The 19,570-nt window shown below is 44.0% G+C and overlaps 1 protein-coding gene across 1 annotated transcript; it reads right to left on the bottom strand.

The window, feature by feature from the left end:
• Nucleotides 1–7,278: 7,278 nt before the first annotated feature.
• NEFM (neurofilament medium) lies at nt 7,279–18,736 on the bottom strand. The gene is given in 12 exon segments (XM_033171679.1): nt 7,279–8,031; nt 8,034–8,082; nt 8,085–8,434; nt 8,437–8,884; nt 8,887–8,925; nt 8,928–9,222; nt 9,224–9,403; nt 12,511–12,635; nt 17,554–18,123; nt 18,125–18,244; nt 18,246–18,395; nt 18,397–18,736. Coding segments are annotated over 12 exon segments (2,745 nt in total). The 5' UTR covers nt 18,634–18,736; the 3' UTR covers nt 7,279–7,849.
• Between the last annotated feature and the right edge of the window lie 834 nt (nt 18,737–19,570).

Here is a 19,570-nt window from a genome sequence, read left to right as displayed (position 1 = left end):
GTCAAGGTGAAATGTACAAATAAACAGAAGGGAAAGAAATGAGAGTGTTTATAAAACCTCTGATTATCTAATGGGAACACATCCTGTTCAAAAACTTCAACTTTATGGCACTTTAAATAAATTCGAGGTGGCATAAGCTTTTGTGGATGTCGAGTCTATTTCATCAGATGCATGAAAGCTTATGCTTAAGTTTTAGATTTGTTAATCTTTAAGGTACTGCAGGACTCACTGTTATTTTTGTTGCAACAAACAGACTAACTTTCCCACTGGATTCTGCTCAGATATTTTTGGGGTCCTTTTCTTTTTCATTACTAGTATTTAATTTAATTCAAAGCGGGCCAGATTTGATGAAGTGAAGGGCCGTGAGGGCCGACCAAAGTTGTTGAGCTTTTTTTTAGGGTTGAGGTTGTTGAGTTTTTTTTAGGATTTTACCCCAGGAAATGTACTGCCACAGGGGCCAGATTTAACCGAAACGGATGTTGGACATGCCTGGTTTAAAGAAACAGTAAAAGTACAAGAGAAACAACTATCAACAAATGACTCTAGGGTTTGAGAATGTAGGGTTGGGACTGCAGCCTAAGTCATTAAATATCCCAAGAATAACATAATGTTTAGGATGGTGGTTATAAGAAAATTAATACAGAACACATACATTTTTGAATTTAACATTAACTTTAAAAAATAGAGAAACAGAGCTGAGCCTTGGGATAGAAACAATTGATTCTACAGAAATCAATAAATGACATCCAATTTGCATTAAAATTATTCAAGTTTTGCTTTCTCTTCCCACATCTTAACCCTTCATTAATTTTGCCATAACTGCTAAGCTCAGCTCCACTTCCCATCTATTCTAGTAGGGATGACATCTCCAATATTTTGCCTGCAGTATCTTTGGTGCTTTTACTATATGTGCTGCTAGATCTCTGTGAATTGTTCAATGAAGCCTTCACTATTCCAAATGGAAGTAAAGATCAAGGGATCTAAAGGGATATGGGGGACATTGTTCAACCATCACTTGATTCAAACATCTTGTAGAACACAGGGCTGTATCCAATTAATGATTACTTAGCGTAGACCCACTCTAATGGACATGTTAGTCATGGTCAATAATTGCAATGAGTCTACTCTAATGGACCTAGCATTGGATGCAACCCACATCTTTGATTAAGGCTTTCTCTGACCCATAAAATTGCATCCTGCTATTAATAAATACCTGCATTTTAATCCAGTTTTACTGAATTTTTATGGGATATTGCTGCATACCGCTTAATAGCTTAAAAAACTGGTTTAGAAAGGCTGTTAAGTAAATCAATAAAAGTGTGTTAGAAAGACAGCGAAAGTTCTTTCGTCCTTGCCGGCCGGGTTTTTGTTTCTTAAAGGAAAAATGACTGAAGTTCTGAAGGGCTGCGGTAGAGTCCCTAAACTGCTCATGAATATAGACTACGCTCCAGCAGACAATTGAGGGGAGGAGGGCTTACTTTCCGGAGCTCAGGGGAATCCAGCAGCCACAGAGCACCGCCGCCGCTCCTCTCGCAAACCTGCGTCTCCGTGGGACGTCCCTGAGTCACCTCGTCGGCCTCGTGGCTAAATCTCGGAGCTTCGCTTTGACGCATTGCAGTAAAGGAGAGCCGCGTACCAGGCAAATTGGAGGGCGGAGGAGGTGGGGGAGAGGGGGGGGGGAGAAAAGAAAAGAACCGAGACAACTTCTGCTGGCGCTTTACATCCTGCCCAGCAAAGACAGAGATACAGAGACAGACAAAGTAACTCCAGCTGAATTAAAGGGGGGTTAAAACAAAATCGAAAATTCTTTCCAGTAGCACCTTAGAGACCAACTGAGTTTGTTCTTGGTATGAGCTTTCGTGTGCATGCACTTCTTCAGATACACTGGGGATAAAGGGGGTTGTTTTTGTTGGAGCCTTGCAGCCAGAGCAGAAATAGGTATTATTTTATCCAACGAGGACCCCTTTAGCAGATTTTCCAAACTGGAGATATTTTCTGTGGGCAGACTAGTTTTTCCAGGGTAACAGAAAGCAATGCACTCTGCTCATGTGCAGCGGCGCCCTTATTTGTAGAATTACTTCATGCTGGTTGAGGTTGAGCCTTTGCATTAAACCATATTCCATGACTGATTTTTATTATATCCAGGCACTGCCTTCATCCCAGACAGTTCAAAGACCAAGGAATGCTTTGGGGGAAGACAGGGCACAATTAAGGGTGTGTATAACCTTGGACTAAGTGGCCTTGCAGGAAAATTCCCGCAAAATGATTAATTCTGTTGAAACAAAGTGGCTCTCTAGTGTAACAATTGACATCTTTTTCTGGTTGCGAAATGTCAGGGGTCTTTGGGTAGTCATGGCATGATGTCTTCATCTCTATCTCAGTGATGGTGGTATCCATTGGGACTGATGGGATGGAGCCCAACAGCAGGTAGTGTCAGAGACAATGACAGGCAGAGCCTGTTTTGTCCCCATCCTCATCCCTGCTGAGGTACACAAGGGCAACACAGAGACTAAGCAGGAGGAGGAAGCTGACAGCAAAAGCCACCCCATAACTGGTTGTAAGTAAAAAGGCAGGCAGGTAGGGGTTGGCTGAGGGCAAACTGAGGTCGGTGGGGCAGTGCCCCACTAGCCCCAAAGGATCACCCTCCATCAGTAGATGATCTATATCTATGCATCTGCTCTAAATTCGCCCCCACAATTAAAGAGAATCTACATAGGCTTTGTGAAGGATTAACAGTCTTCTGGGTGTTTATGAATCAATTATTCCCACCAGAGTTTACACTGTGTTTCACACACACACACACACACACAGAGAGAGAGAGAGAAAGAGAGAGAGAGAGAGAGAGAGAGAGAGAGAGAGAGAGAGAGAGAAGCATTAGTGCAGATTGGAAAAAAAGAAAAAAAATGCTTGCACTTCTCTGTATGATGTTATATGTCAGCAAATGAAACCTCATGGCAAAATGAAATATTCATCGGAATTAAACTCTCCTATTTATAAATATTTTGAATTGGCAACTCCACTGGGCATTTTAGATGCATAAATGTATTTGGGGGTAACTCTCAAATTGGCTTGTTCTGCAAATTCACACACACTTCAGCTGTAGATTAAAAAAAAATACTAATGCTGAGTCTACAAAAGGATGCTGGAGATACTTCTTTGACCCATGGGTGGAAAGGGAGGGTCTCCACATGCAGAAGAATATGCAAGACCTCGTTCGCTGGAATTCAATGACAGATCTTGATAACCAAGATCCAGCATAGCATAATGGCTAGATCAGGCATGGGTAATGTTGTCCTCCAGAAGACTCCAGCTCCCATCCCTGACCACTGGGCATGCTGCCTGAGGCTGATGGGATTTGACATCCAGCTATATATTTGGAGACCACAGGCCTGAGTAGAGGACTTATACCATAGAGACCCTTGGCAGTGGGTACAATGACCGCTGCCCACATCAAATGGGGGCGACTTTTGCGTGGTTGCAATTGCCTGGATCCCATTGCGACTCCTGGTAGTTCGGACTGGCCCTCTTCCCCAGGCTGGATACTTGGAGGTCTCTGCCTACCTCCGCCAACTGCCCTATCCCGCCTGGGGAGGTGTTGCCAGGGAATTGGCCAGGTAAGGGAAGGGCTACCTAGCCCACACAATAGAAGGCGTAGCTTTCCTGGGAAACGGCAGTCGGGCTCCAGAGCTTCTCCCACCCTCCACTCCCTTAATTAAGTCTTATTTTCCAGGTTAACCTCTTCTCCACAGGTACGCAGGCGCTGCTATGTTGAAGGGTTGGAAAGGAATTTTCCTGCATTGGCAGTTTTCACCTTTCCTGTAGCAATACATCACAACTTTGTCGGTTTCAGGCCTTGGGCGGAATCCTTTAGTCTATCTTCATAAATGGGGGGGGGATGAGGTGGTGACCCACGCCCCCCTTTGCGGTGGCGATACCAGGGTTAAAGGCGATACCGTTAAAGGGGTCTTGGGGGGAGGCATTGACCATTGACCATACGCCGAGAGGTTGTCATTGCTCTCCCCCTCCAGCGGCAGTGAACGGGGGGCGGGCTCTCTGCTTGAACATATGTTCTCCTGAGCCAGCCCAATCCCCACACATTCTGGATAACCCTGAAGTCTCCCAGATCCCTGGCTGGGGCTGGGAGGGATAAACACCCAGTGCCTGAGCCAAGGTCTCCCTACATCTGAATCTTAATAAAGTTGTGGCCAATTTTAATGTCTTGTGTCATTATTCCGCTCAGGGGTCGCATGGGGTTTGGGGGACTTGGCCTGTCCACGCAAATCTTGCCCAGCCACAAAGCTAACTGGGTAACTTGGGGCCCTTAGCAATTTAGCCCTTTGTGCTTGTATGTATGAGTGGGAGAGAAGGATAGACACACATGCACACAATTCATGTTTACTTCCATGCACAGATCAAATGCATGGCAAGGGGGAGGACTATGTCTGAAGGCCCTTTCTTCACCAACCAGCCCCCCTGTCTTCCTTGCCAGCTGTGTGTTAGGTGCTATGTGTACAGCTGTATGCACATAAGCCGTGACTAATCCCTAAAATGAGGTAAAGGTATAGTAAAGATATAACCCAAACCTAACTGAAAACAACTCCAAAAATGGGGTGAGGGCCCCTAAACAACTAAGTGAAATTAGACAAAAGTGTATATATATATACTACTCAAATGAAAACCCTCATAACTAAAACCCTAACGAGTTGCCGGCTCTTCCTCGTTTCACATAAGCAGCTGTTACCAAACTTGCACTGGACATACAGATGTATGGGGCAGGCAGGCAATATGAGGGGTGGGTCCAGTATGCATGGCCTCCTCCACAGGTATAGCCTTAATGAGAGCAAGATCAAGAGTGAGTGCAAAAGAGACCCTTCACTGTATTGATGAAGTTGCACAATGAAATGACAGGTCTTCTTAATGGAGGTAGAAATGTAACCCAGAGAGTGGCTGTTTTTGCATTCACATCTATGAAAGCTAGAGTTTGGTGCATTAAATTGTCTGAAGACAGCAAATTGGGATGGTGTGGTTTTACTTTTATTTATTTCCTTTTTAAATTGAGACAACTGACTGCATAATAGTGTAGAGTTTGGTAGTTTCTTTTGCAGAACCATATACTTCATAAGGGGTATGTATCTTGTCTTCAGGTGCTCAGCAGCCTTTTGATTCCAATGCATGGAAGCAGCACATAAATATGAGGATGGGGGGGGGGCAACAACTTAGATAAGAATCTACTGAAAAAGATGTGTAGTAGGTCAGCAAGGATTTCTAATTGTCAATAGTGTACAATTAATCTTTTTTTTAAAAAAAAAAATCAAAATATTATGCTTATCTCTCAACTTCAGTTTCCTCACCTGTAAAATATCAATATTAATTGATTGACCAAGTTTGCTCAGCATGGGTGGTCTGTTTTCAAGTTTTGTATTAGATGTGATTTGTGTTATGTTTGTGGATATATGCAGGTTAATCAGTGAAAGATTTATGGGCTGCTGCCAGTAACTGGCTCCATACTCATCGTTTTGCTTCTGACTGTGACCGATGGACATCAAGCAGTCCTGAAATTTGCCTACCTCTGTTCTAGAACCTCTTCAGCCTTGGGCCGCAGCTTTACTCCCAGCCTGAATTAGGGATCTACTTGCAGAGCACAATCTTATGGGTTGTATCACATGCCAATACTGCTCAGAGTTGACCCACTGAAGTAAAAATACATGACTAACAGGTGCACTCATTTCAATGGGTCTATTTTGAGTAGAACTTAGTTGGCATGTTTGCTGAGAAGCAATTCCCACCATCTTTGCTGTGGGTAAACATGCATAGGATTGTAACCTAACTTTGGGCAGGGTGCATAAAAACAGACAATTGCTCCATCTAGCTCAGTATTGCCTACTCTGGCTGGCAGAAGCTTTCCAGGAGTCCACACAAGCATCTTTCCCAGCCCTAACTGGGGACAACAGGGGCTAAACATGGGGCCTTCAACATGCATGGTTGAAAAGCAGTTGCTGTATAACTGTGCTATGGTTCTTCCCAGTGGTAGATCTCATTTTTGCCTGCAGAATGTTTCAGGGTCCTTATTATCTCCATTTAGCCAAGTAGTGAGTGATGGAGAAAAACTCAGGCTGAGACCCGGGGTAGGCAAACTAAGGCCCAGGGGCCAGATCCAGCCCAATCGCCTTCTAAATCTGGCCTGTGGGTGGTCTGGGAATCAGTGTTTTTACATGAGTAGAATGTGTCCTTTTATTTAAAATGCATCTCTGGGTTATTTGTGGGGCATAGGAATTCATTCATATTTCCCCCCAAAATATAGTCTGGCCTTCCACAAGGTCTGAGGGACAGTGGACCAGCCCCCTGCTGAAAAAGTTGGCTGACCCCTGCCCTAGAGAACATCTGCAAATAGGATGGAGAATTTTGAGAGGCCAGTTGCACACAGCTTCACCTAAAATTCCCTATAAAATACAGAGTTCTTTAGGAGACAAGTCAAGTTAGAATGATTTCCCTTTACATAGAAAGTTTAAAACCACTGGTTTTAAACCACTGGCAGACAAAGGACTGTTATTAAATCCCCCTTAGCCTTCATGGACTCCTCTCATAGAAGGTAAAACAAGGAAACTCATCACGGATTCATAGTCCTTAGGAATTGTGTTCAAAGCTTGTATTATGTTGTCTGTATTTCATTGTTGACTTTGTTCCATTCCTTCTGAATTACAGATTCTGAGCTGGCTCACACATATGTGCCCAGTGGGAATTCATGTGATAATTGGACTGAGTGTGCCCTTGCAGGTCTAACACCAGAGGTCACCATGAGACGGTTGTATGAAACTCAATACTTTCTGGAATCAAAGGGTCAGAAATGGAAGCTGGAAAACAGCACAGGAATTGTTACCTTATCCTGTGTCACATTGTACTTGGTGACCAATGCAGAATAAAGTCATTTACTTGATCTCCTATCAACTTGCACCGTTTGCAGCTGCAACAAAGGCAATCCAAATGAGGATCTTGAACCAAATGCCAGTGGTTTGTAAAGTTGACTCATTAGTTTGAGCATGCAAGGTTAAATGTAATTTTGATTGCATTTTAAATAGAGTGCACATTTATCCTGGTTTATGTCTGTGCTAGTAGGCATTTTACTATATTTGCAATAGTCTATGGCTACAAGCAATATGTTTATTAGATTTTAATGCAGCCCAGCATATACCTTCCTAGAAGCATGTTCTTAGTTTGCTGCAAAGACTGAATAATTTATGAAACCTTGGAGCTATATGAGAAATCCAGGCAAAGCCAGGCACATTTCCAATATGACCTTTATTGAGCACAAATTGCTGTGACTGCTTTACATCAAACAACAAAAGGTTGCATACTGTGCATGTCAAGGTAGGTTCTCCCATGAACAAAAGTCCATCTTAATTGCACCGGTGAGGTAAACATAATGATTAAATAGCTTAAGGCTAGGAGAGTTCTGGGTATGATTAATATTATGTTATTACTCATTCATTCATTCGTTTGTTATTGTTGTTTGTATTTGGCTCAGTTGATTCTTTGCATAATACGTCTTAAGACGTTCCTCAGAAGCGTCCCATCAGCAGCTTAGGAAATTCAGCAACTTCCTCTGTAAGAGTAACAGCTCATGCATTTTTAAAAAATTCTCTAATTTCTGCAGAGGGAGCACATTGGGCTTGCATGCATTCCCCCTGACATCCCTGGGTATTGCACAAAATAAAATCAGAAATGAAAGAGTGGATCTGGAGTCTCCACGAGAGAACCCGTTCTGCTTCGAAGCCGTCACTTACATGCATTTTGCAGCTGTCATATGGCTTAACCTTTTGCACCGACCCAAGAAGGGGAGAAAATGATTATTTTAGTCACTCTCCTTAACTTCTTTCAATACGGCATGTGAAGAAGTGACCTTCTCTACCTTCTTAGTGGACACCAACTTCTCTGCAACCGTCTCCTCATGCTCTTCTGTCTTCTGGGTGACAGTCACAGACTTTGTGATGTATGTGGTCGTCCCGTCGTCCCCTTCACTAGTGATTTTCTCAACTTTTTGGTTACCATGACTTTCTCTTCACTCTTCCCTTTCTTCTCCTCTTCCTCAGAGGGCTTATGTCTAGGCCATTGGTCACCACCCCTTTGTCTTCCTCCTCTACTTGTTTTGCCTTGGAGTCTTCTTTTTCTTCACCCTTCTCTTCAACCTCTCCATTCACTGCTATGTCTTCTTTGGTGGACTCTTTTGATGCTTTCTCACTTGTTTCTGTCTTCTCTTCTTTGGAATCTTTCTCTGTACCAACTTTTGCTGCCTTAGTGACTGAGATAGTCTCTTCCACTTCCTTCACAGGGGTCCCTGGAGTCCCTGCTTTCTCCGGGGTCCCTGCTTTTTCTGGAGAGGCTGCTTTCTCCGGAGTCCCTGCTTTTTCTGGAGATGCTGCTTTCTCTGGAGTCCCTGCTTTTCTGGAGAGGCTGCTTTCTCTGGAGTCCCTGCTTTTTCTGGAGAGGCTGCTGTCTCTGGAGTCCCTGCTTTTTCTGGAGAGGCTGCTTTTTCTGGAGTCCCTGCTTTCTCTGGAGTCCCTGCTTTTTCTGGAGAGGCTGCTTTCTCCGGAGTCCCTGCTTTCTCTGGAGTTGCTGGTTTTTCAGGAGACCCTTTCTCAGGTGTCCCAGCTTTCTCTGGAGTTGCTTTCTCTGGTGTCCCTGCTTTCTCAGGAGAACCTGCCTTTGCTGGGGAGGTGGACTTCTCCTCTTTTTCACCTTCCTGCTCCTCCTTTTGCTCTTCACTTTCAGCTTCTTTATCATCCTCTGCTTCTTCTGCTGCAGGAGATTTAGGTGGAGATGCTTTGGTCTTTTCTACTTTCTCTGGTGCAATGGTTTCTTCCACCTCTTCACCTTCTTCCTCTGCTCTTTTTCTTCCTTGCTTTCAGCTCCAGCTTCTCCCTCCCCTACTCCTCCTCCTCTGCTTCTTCCTCACCCTCTTCCTTTTCACTTTTTTCTTCTTTTTCAGAGCCTCCTTCTTCTGCCTCATCAGACTTTGCACCTTCATCTTCCTCACCCCCTCCTCACTCTCTCTTCTCCTTCTTCCTCAGCTTCTGGAGCTGCTCAACTCTGGCCTCTTCCTTAGCTATAATTTCTTCCTCTACAGCTTCCTCCTCCTCTTCCTGTTCTTCTGGTGCTGTTCCAGCAGCAAGTTCTTCAGCCATCGCTGCAAGGGCCTCATCCAGTTCAGACTTCTCATCCTCAATTTGTCTCTTCAATAATTTCTTCTACAAATTTGTGCTGGACCTTTAGCTTTGGAGGTTCGACTTTGGATTTTTGTATTTTGGAAGAGGATATTGTTACTGAAGGTTGCCTGTGTGTAAATGTTGGACCAGTGATGCTTCCAGAGAAGGCACTGAATCTTGTTTCTTCACCCTCAAGAAGTTTCCTAGGGAAAGAAGAGGGAGGAATTAACACCAATCTCTAACATTTCAAGATGAATTTTTGAATGAACAAGATTTAAGAAGCTATTTTGAGTAACTGGAAATTGCTTCTAGCTTGTTAAACTATCAAATAGCATCCCACACCCTGCAAACCTGTCAGCCCATCTTCTCCTGACATAAATGGAAAGGTACCAATAGAAAACCTAGATAAGGGATGGGGAACCTGTGATCCTCAAATGGTATTGAACTACAGCTCCCACCATCCTTGGCCATTGGCCATGCTTACTGGAGCTTATGGGAGTTGTAGTTCAGAAACATCTGGAGAGCCAAAGGTTCCCCAACCCTGACCTAGAGGAATGGGGAGAAAATACTTAGTGTTTGGGGGAAGTTGCAGACTTTCATTTAGGAGAAAATGCCCCTTTCATATTGGACCTGCTTTAGGGGCCTATCAATGAATTTGTAACATCATCAACTACCACACCAATACTCTCTCTCCTCTCAGACCAATTGCCTGCCTAGCAACTAAGGGACAAGACTAGCAAATTTGGAAGGAAAGCATCAAGAATCAATGTGAACAATGATCAGCTAAGCTTCTTCATACACATTCCATCATTAGATGGACATTTTTTTAGCTATGCATAACTTGTAGAGCATTGTCCACAAATAGTGCCCTCTTACTAAAATTCTATGATTGCCTACTGAGGGATAAATATTGTGTTGCTTTTTTAAAGGGCTATTGCATATAAGATTATAAATTCTCTATATTTACTTCAAAGGGTTGTTCACATACATGGGACATGATAATGCCAAATTTAAGCTGCTTAACTTTCATATTTCATTGATTTCAGTTAGTGAGTGCTTAAAGTTTAGCTTATATATATTTTTTCAGTATATAACCTAAGAGAGAATTAATACTGCCTTTGGATAGCTGCTTCTGTCCTGTGGACAATTAGCACTCACTCACTCACACATTCTTGGACAGTGAAACAAAGGAAAAATAACAACAGCAAAAATTCAAGTTAGTGCTTAAATCTCAGGACTAATATTTACTTTGTTTGAAAGTATTGTTTTTTCCCTTAGCATTATTTAAATCCAGGAATGCACACAGCAATAAAATATTTGTAAGAGATATGGGCAAATATAGAAGAACTATACTCCATCAATCTAAATTGTGTGTTTCAATATTTAGCATTTTTGCATATCAATATTAAATCTTAAGTGTCCTCTGGGGAAGGAACATAGCTCAGTGGTAGAACATCCACCTTGTATGCAGAAGGTCCCAGGTTCAATCTCCAGGTAGGGCTGGGAGAGGACCCTGCCTGAAACCCTGGAGAGCCTCTGCCAATCAGTGCAGACAGTACTGAGTTAGATGGTCTGATGGTCTGACAGCTTTCTATGTCCTATTAACACAGCAGACAAGGCTGCTTCCAAAACTATGCAGTGTTCTGGGTGAGGAGTACTATTGTGGCTGTGATGGAGCGAGTCAGTGCAGACAATTCTAAGCTAATGGACCATTGCTTTGAACATAAGGCAATTTCCTACTTCCTAATTTTGTTTCTTGGTAAATGTATGAAACAATATATGCAGGCCAAGTCATCTCATGATGGTTAGGCAACCACTTCAGGAAGTAGAATTTGGATGAGAAAGGCAGGAAGTTGCCATTGATTGCTTATTACTTTTACTGTGGATCAGGGTTGGATGATATTTGCATAGTCTACCAACTGAAATGTACAGGGCCAACACTGTCCCTGCAATGATTTTATTAGTAGTCATTTCTAGACTGCTCATCTCCCACTGAAAGAGATTTGTACTTTAGCATTTCTTTTGGAGTATTTCATAAGCTTAAATTATCTCTCTTTGCATGTTCCAAAGCAATGCAAATATGATGGTATATTAAGAAATTAGAAATTAAATGTAAAATTATAATGGATAGGAAAGCTTTGCATTTTCAGCTTAATTTCACTTTTATGTATTATTGTTGTAAATTTTAAGGGGGAAATGCTGAAGAAGAAAAGGAGGACCCCCACCTCCATGGCAGCACCCACTTATGGAATATTCCCCAAAAAGGTGTGTCCAGCATCCATGTCATAGTCTTATTGGCACCAGGTGAAGACCTTTGACTCCCAGGTTGTTTTTTTTTTTTATAAAGAAGTGGTCTAAGTTTTTCATAGTTTAAATTGCTTTGGTTCTCTACTGCTGTTTTACTTTGCTGTGGATTTTAGAAATTGTTCTGTGATTTTCATATTTACTGTAAACTGCCAAGACAACTACCTGGATTAAGCACATAAATGTTACAAAATGCACACTACTAAGTATGCTACTCTGATCCTCAGATTGACTCCTAAGCATATTTAATTGGAAACTGATCCAACAGTACCAAGCAAGTCTGTTTCCAGATACAGTCTTGAATCACAACCCTAAACATTACTGTGACCAGACAACAATACTCTTTAGTACAGAAACCTAAATTGTAAATGTTTAATGATTCAGGCTGGAGAACTGCTAGGGAAGGGGAAGGGGTGTGTGCCAAAATAATTCAAATAAATAAACAAAGTCTAAAATGTGGAAACAAGTACAAAATTCTGCCTGATAGAATCTTTTCTTCATTTCACATTTACAAGTCAAGGATGTTCTCGTGTTTAATTCTTTCATTGCATGTTTAATATTGATGTTTATATCTTAACATTTTTGTAATTGGTTTTTATGCTTCTTAAATCACATAGAGTCTATTTGGCATTAAGTGGTTTATTTATTTATTTCCACCACCATTACTAACCATAATAATCACCATAAATTCCCCTATCAATGTGCCCACTGATCTTTGGCATGTTACCCTGCTAATGTCTTTTCTGCTGAAACTCTACAGCACAAAGCAGAACGTTATTGCCAGGTTTCAAATTGTGCTAAGAATCTGGCAACGTGCCTTGCTTATTTGTCAACAATGCCTTGTGGGATTCAAGAATCTGGCACCGTGCCTTGCTTATTTGTCAACAATGCCTTGTGGGATTCAAAGATTAGCCCTGTGGGGTTTTGTTGTTGCTGCTGCTACTGGAACAAAAACATCTGCAGTGCAATTCCTAAATCAGCCACGTTGGCATTCTGTTCACTATACCTGTATGCGGCAATTTCAATATCAAGAGCCATCTTGACATTGAGGAGATCCTGGTATTCCCTCAAATGACGAGCCATCTCCCATTTTGTGCCTCTCAATTCATTTTCCAGTTGTTGAATCGTATCCTGCAACCAAGACACAGGCAGTTCTTTAGGATAGTTACAAGCACAATGTAAATAGGAGTGCAGTGATGAATAAAGCATTCTATTTATTTATTAAACTATATATGTACTGTTATTCAGAAAGAAATATTAGTGCAATTCACAATAATAATACATAAAGCCATACAGTGTGTGTGTGTGGGGGGGGGAGAGATCAACTGTTACAGAAGAGTATTTTCTTAATTACCAGCATACATCTAACAGCATACAAAAGTTTTCAACATGCATTTAAAGGTTAAAACAGAAGGTGCCTGCTAGATCTCTATTACCAGAGCATTCCACAGGATTGGGCTGGTGATGCTAAATGTCTGATTTCTTGTCAGATGAGCCTTGTCAACCTGGGGGATGACTAAAGGGATGCTCCTGCAAATGATCACAGTGATTGAGTTTGGAATATTTGTGAGGAGGATGTGGATGGAAGAGTGATTGAACTGTGAGAGATGGGATAAGCGAAGCTTGAATTGGGCTCCCCTGAAGAAGTGGCCTAGGTTGTGAGGGTCTCCATCTCCTCAACTTGACCAGACATATCTTTACTTACAGCAATAAAAGCTCATAGGTTGTGAGCCCCCAGAAAACTAAGTCACAGAGACCACTGGTCTGGGAATGTTGGTAGTAAATTGCTATTCTTGTGTGAAATATTGAGAGGAACCTTATGGGATTACTGAACTTTATGGGATTACTGAAAAGTTGATGAAAATTCTCCCCCTCAATCTCCATATCAACCATTCCTATAGACTAAAGTAATCAAAACTAGAAATATCTATGCTCTGAGAAATTCTGTTTTGGATCAACTTCTAAGAGAGAAATCTGGAGCAAAGTCATGAAGGACAATCTGAAAACCAGAAGCACATTCTACACAACATCAATAACTCAGTTTGCTATTGTTATCATTTATTTAAGGTTGCTTCTTAAAATTACTAGGTAAAAACTGTAACCCGGTTAAGACAATATACTTAAATGTAAGCCAGTTTTGGAAATTGGACTTCATCAATTTGTATTTCTCTATTTTGCTTAACCAAGCTGTCAATCACACTGACCTATGAGAAGAAAAAGTTAATTTCCAAATTGCTGTAGTTCCTGCAAAAGAAATGTAATCCTTGTGCTTCAAAATGCAACTTCTGAATTATGGAAATTAGCTCCAAAGTTAGTGACAGGAACACTGCAGCCTAGCAGCCTAGTGTTCTACACCTTTTAAACAGAACGATATAATTATTTAAAAGTTTATGTAAAATTGTGTATTTGTTAAGGCTGTGTAGAAACGGCAACTTGAAATTCTTCACTTTATTTGTGGGAAGAGAAAGGGTGAGGGTAGGCAGTTCTCTCAATTTCTCTAGAGGAGGAAGAAAAGATTGCAACAATTTATTAGTATTGGGGCTCACCACAGTTTATTTATTAATTTTAGGGCAATAAATAAGTAAATTAAATGGTGCTGTTCAAGTGGAGAAAATTATGTAAAGTGATTTTTTCTAGTGGAGAAATGAGAAAAAGTAAACTCTCAAAAGTTTACTAAAAAAAAATCATTTGATAAATTTGGGCTCAGCTCCTGAGGGCAGCAGCAAAACATAGTAATTTACTTTAGTCTAACTATGCAATTGATTTAAAAGCTCAGAGTCTAAATCCATTGAGTTAACTAGATCTGCTGCAATCTGATGCCAAAACGCTTATGTGGGTCGATTGCTCTAGGTACTACTCTACTTAAAAAGCAATATCTATAGGAAAATTGATGGGAAATGTTGCCAGCATTTGTCTCTTAAGACTAAAACTGCACACCACTAGCTCACTTCTAAGCCCATTGACTTTAGCAAGCAGTAAGGTTGCTTATGTGAGAGAATGTTCTATTCCCCTTGTGGTGGAAGTTCCTGCAGCCCTCCTACAAAGTCACTTCTAGGGGTCTGAAGCAGTTTTCAGGGTGTGCCCTCAGGGGCTGCAGCTGGGGAGGGGAGAACCTTATGCAACCCCCTTCCTTGTATGGGTGGGAAGGGTGCCTTTGACTCAGGCATGGGTGACAATGGCTGTTTCCATCCAAACAATTACATTAGAATGAAATCTCATGGAGTTCAGTGCAGTTTTGTCGCACAGAAAGCATTATTTTTTATGGTGAGGGAGGTGCAGCCAAGGCCTTATTTTCTAAAACATTTTCATAGCAATAAGTATTTGGTGGATAAATGGTTAAATATCTGGAACAAAAACCACTGTGTTGTCTTGGGATAATACCCTTGAGCGGTCTCATCAAATTCAATGTTGGTTTCAAGTTTGCACTGCAAGATACATTTTTGCTATGTTATTTACGCATCTGAATCCCATACTAAACAAAAAGCAGATTGCAATCAAATGGATAAGTCACCAGAGCTTTTGCTATATTTGGGGCATTAGAAATAGGCTGAGGTGGAAGGCAGTACAAGCTCTCTTTCATGTCTGGACTTTGATCACATTATGCAGTTCTGCATTGCCTCATTTTGCACCATAAAAATAGGGTTTACTTGGTCTGTTTATTGATTTGCTTTCCCCTAACTAATATTTATTTTAGAGGGATTCAAGTATTTTTCAGATGCTCGTCCAACGTCATTCTGCAGTGCGCAAGTTCCTTTATCAGTGGAACTCTTTGATGACTGCCTCTTGCACTGGAAGTGTGGTTTTATAACTTCTCTGGTGCCAGCAAGTTCTGCATTGCAGAAGTTTGGGGTGCACTTGGCAGAGAGATCCACCTTTGAGATTGCATTTTGTTGTCTGGCTCATGTTATTTTTATCCATAGTCACCTCCATGGCAGTTAATTCAATGCAAGCACAGGTCCTCACTGCAATCATGTTAGCCAAAGCCACTTTAAGCTTTGTGATTTGCCCAGGTGGGGGTAATGGAATTGTGTTCACATATAGTCTATAGAATTCAAGCTCAGAATCCATCTTCCTCCCAAAGCAGGCACTCTGGGGATTTGCCTTTTGCCCTGAACAGCTCTATCAGAAAATCTGCTCAGCACTTTTAGCTTCTGCATTGCTGAAGCTCAGTAGACACTGATGCAGGATGGTGGCTGCAGTGGGGCTTGCATTTTGCAGCAAATATAACCTTTGATTGTCGGCATGCAAAACGCAGCACCACACTGCTGTGTGAGCTTTTTCTCAATTTATGATGAAATCATCCTGCAGAAGTCCATCCTGATTCCCACAGATTCACCATGCTATGAGAAAGGTTCTTTGTCAAATAATGATTATTAATAAAAAACAAATACCAATAAAATATTATTTCAAATACATTGTTTTTTGTTGCAGAAATATGTGTGCCTGGTTTCATTTTACACAATGCTGTTGATCGGATTTCCCCTATTCTTAGTTAGTTGGTACTACTAACAACTTGGGAAGCAGGCGTATGCATTGTTTTTTATACTTCTTCCTGTGCTAGTTCTGCAGTGCATCAGTTATGGGATGTTCTGTATCAGGGAGGCTTATGATTGGTGAATGGAGTTCCAGAGGACATCACAAGAACTTCCAAAGTGACACTTTTTTCAGGCTCAGTAATCATCCTCATTCCAAAGTCAGTCTTGCCTAGAGCACCAATGCTTTCCTACACTCCTAGAAAACGCTTTATTTTATTTTTTACCAGAGAGCTGTTTGGAAGTGGATGATTCTATCCTGCATGGAAGCAAGTAGGACCCATCCTTTCTCATTTGGGAGCTGCATTTTGTATGGGATAGGCAGGCAGAATTTTTCCCATCTCTGCTCTGCCATTTAGAGGAGAGGAGCTAAGCGCAGTTGTGGGATGGCTCTCCCCCCCCCCCCCAAATCCCTTCCTCTTCTCGGAGTTGCACTTGCTGGCAAGAAAAAACACTTATTATCCACTTAAAAAACAAACAAAACAAAAATAAATATTTTCATTATGCATTTTGTAGCATCATTTTCCCATTCAAACACACACACACTTACCAATGCAATCAAGGTATCCCTTAGGATTGAAGTACATAGGAAGCTGCCTTATGCTGAGTCAGACCACTGGATTCATCTCGCTTAACATTGTCCCACTGACTAGGGGTGACACTCCAGGGTTTGAAAGAAGGGGGCATTCCCACCCCTACCTGGAGATGCCCTGGAGACTGAAGATGAGGCAAGGGTGAAGCTCTGTCACTGAGCTATGGCCCTTCCCCTTTGGTAAAAGACAAGAAGTTGAAGCACATTTCATGCAAGAACTTCCTTCAGCAGACAGAGAATCGCCCAATCCTCCACCCCTTCCATTCATTTTGTATAGAATCAGTTGGATGATGCCATGGGGGTAGCCAAGGGGGACAGTGCCCCCATAGAGCAAGTAAAACAATAATATACTTCACTAACTGGGGTTATTATGCCCCCCTAACATGAAGCTTGGACCCCTAACATAAATCCTATGTCCGTGGATCCATGAAATCTGCTTCATTTTGAGGGTGTGGTGTGGGTTCAAATGTTAAGACTCCCCTTTTCACTTTCAATGGCACTAGAAAAAAAATGCGTATTGGGGCACAAAAAGGTCAAATTACATTTCTGAAAGAGCAATGAGTATTTTTTTCACATTAAGGTGCCGATCATGAATGCCTTTTCCCGAAGTTAAGTCCTATCGATTCCAATGGAGTTAAGTTTTGAGCAAGTCTTATTTTGAAGCTCAGTTTTTGATTCAGTTGGAATTGCGTTGGAAAGTGCCCTTCCTTCAAGGAACTGCAGGGATCCTGCAGTTGGGAGGGGCGGGGTAGAACTACTTACGGGCGGGGGCTTGCCCCGCCCTTGAGGCGCACCGTCTTCTGACCGCCCTCCCCATTGCATTTTGCATGGAAACACATGTAGGCAGCCGCAGATGGCAGGTGGAGAGCATTCACTCCCCCCTCCCCAAGCTACGCCCACCACCAGACCCCCTCCCCGCGCCTACCTGGTATGTGGAGAGGTCGTGGTTATGGCGCTCCTCGATGTCGGTGATTTGGCGCTCCAGGGACTCCTTGGTGCCGCGGACGGATTCGAGCTCGATGCTCTTAGCCTGGAGCTGCCGTCGGTACTCGGAGATCTCCTCCTTGGCCGAGCGGATGGCTTCCTTGTTCTGCTCGGCGGCCTCAGTGAGCTTGGCGTAGCGGCACTTGAACCACTCCTCAGCCTGGACCATGTTCTGGTCGGAGTGGCACTCGAGCTGGGAGCGGATCTCCTTCAGGGCGGACGACAGGTCTGTCTTCAGGTAGTCCTTGCGCTCGACGGTGACGTGCGAGGCCTGGATCTGGGCTAGGAGGTCGGCCACCTCGTCCTCGTGGTTGCCGCGGAGGAAAGCCACTTCGTCCTGCAAGGACTGCACCTTCTTGTCCAGCTCGACCTTGACCATGGACGACTCCTCGATGTCCTTGCGCAGAGCGCGGATGATGGCCTCGGTGTCGTCCCGGAGGCGCGCCTCGTCCTCGAAGCGTTCCTTGAGGCGCTGGATGTCCTCCTCCAGGTGCTCCGAGTCGAGCTGCAAGCGCCGCCTTCTCGTGGTTGACTTGCTCGAGAGCGCAGCGCAGCTCCCGCAGCTCCTGATCGAAGGCGTCGCCCAGCTGCGAGCGGCCCGCCTGCTTCTGCCGCAGCGCAGCGATCTCGTTTCTCCAGCTCCTTGTTCTGCTGCTCCAGCGAGTGCACTTTCTCAATGTAGCCGGCGAAGCGGTCGTTGAGGCCCTGCAGCTGCTCCTTCTCGTTGGAGCGGCTGAGCTTCAGCTCGCCGCTGCCTCCGCCGCCGCCGCCGCCGTTGAAGAGCGGACGACTGGCTCAGCTCCAGGCTCTCGGAAGAGCTCAGCACCGTCGAGCCGTAGGAAGCCCGCGCCGCGCCCAGGTTGCGCTTGTAGGACGAAGAGACGGTGCTGGGGGAGCTCCGCGACCATGACTGGGACCTGAAGCCGCTCGAAGGCGACATGCTGGCCCGGCTGAAGGTGGTCCGGCTGTCAGCCACCCGCCGGTAAGACGGGTTGCTTAGAGGCTCCAGCGTGTAGCTCATCTTGGAAGACTTGGTGAGAGGCGCTTGGCGCTGAGTTCACGGCAGCAGGGACTCTGCAGAAGGCAGCGCCTTATATACCGGAGACGCACGTTGTCTCCGAAGGGGACATGCCGGCCGGTATGAGGTAGCGAGGAGAGGCGGGGCCAAGGGACGGAAGCCCCGCCCTTTGAGAGTAAACCACACCCTTTCCTTCAGTTTCTCCCCTGGAAAGAGGGCACCCGAATGCCAGACTGTCCTTTCATAAACTCCTTCCTTCCTTGGCTACTTCCCCCCTCCACACCCCACTTCGCGCCTTCTGAACGGAATTTGAAAGTTCACTTACGGTTCTGGTGCACTTTTTCCTGCGAGGTGAGTCTCACAATGTTCAGTGGGGCTTACGTGTGCATATAGGAGTGCAATGGTGCACATTCTCTCCCCCCCCCATGGAATCCGCTCCTCACCCACATTTCTACCTCCTTATTCTTGTTTCACCCAATCCACCCCTCCCCCTGTCTCCTCCCAAGCCCCCCCCCTCATTTCCTGCCCCATCTCCCGACGTCGCTGCAGCGGCCCCCTGTGGAGCAGTCATTCAACAAGCCGCCGCCTGGCCCACATCGGGCAGGGTGGTGACAGTGGCAGGGTGGCGGCGTGAGTGGCTACTGGATCCCTTTCTAGGGGATCCAGGCAAGCATCGTACGCTGGGTTTGCTGCTGGGGGGGGGGAATCTGCCGCGGTGGGTTTTCAGGTAAGGCGCGGGCGCGTGTGTCTTGTCTGTGTCAGTCATGGCGGTTTCAGCACCAAGGCCAGCGCCGCAGGGAAAAACGGGCAGTAGACGGCCTAAGGAGGCGAAAGAGTTTCGCTGCTGAATAAACCTCCCCAGTACCGGTGTGGGTGTGGGTGTTTGGTGCCTGAATTTTTGCTTCTAAACGGACATAGCAAAGCTCGGCCGTCCTGCCGC

Source organism: Lacerta agilis, chromosome 15, assembly GCF_009819535.1.
Source record: "Lacerta agilis isolate rLacAgi1 chromosome 15, rLacAgi1.pri, whole genome shotgun sequence".
Taxonomy (NCBI): Eukaryota; Metazoa; Chordata; class Lepidosauria; order Squamata; family Lacertidae; genus Lacerta; species Lacerta agilis.
The sequence above is the reverse complement of the archived record's forward strand: the minus strand, read 5'-3'. Positions and strand labels throughout refer to the sequence as shown.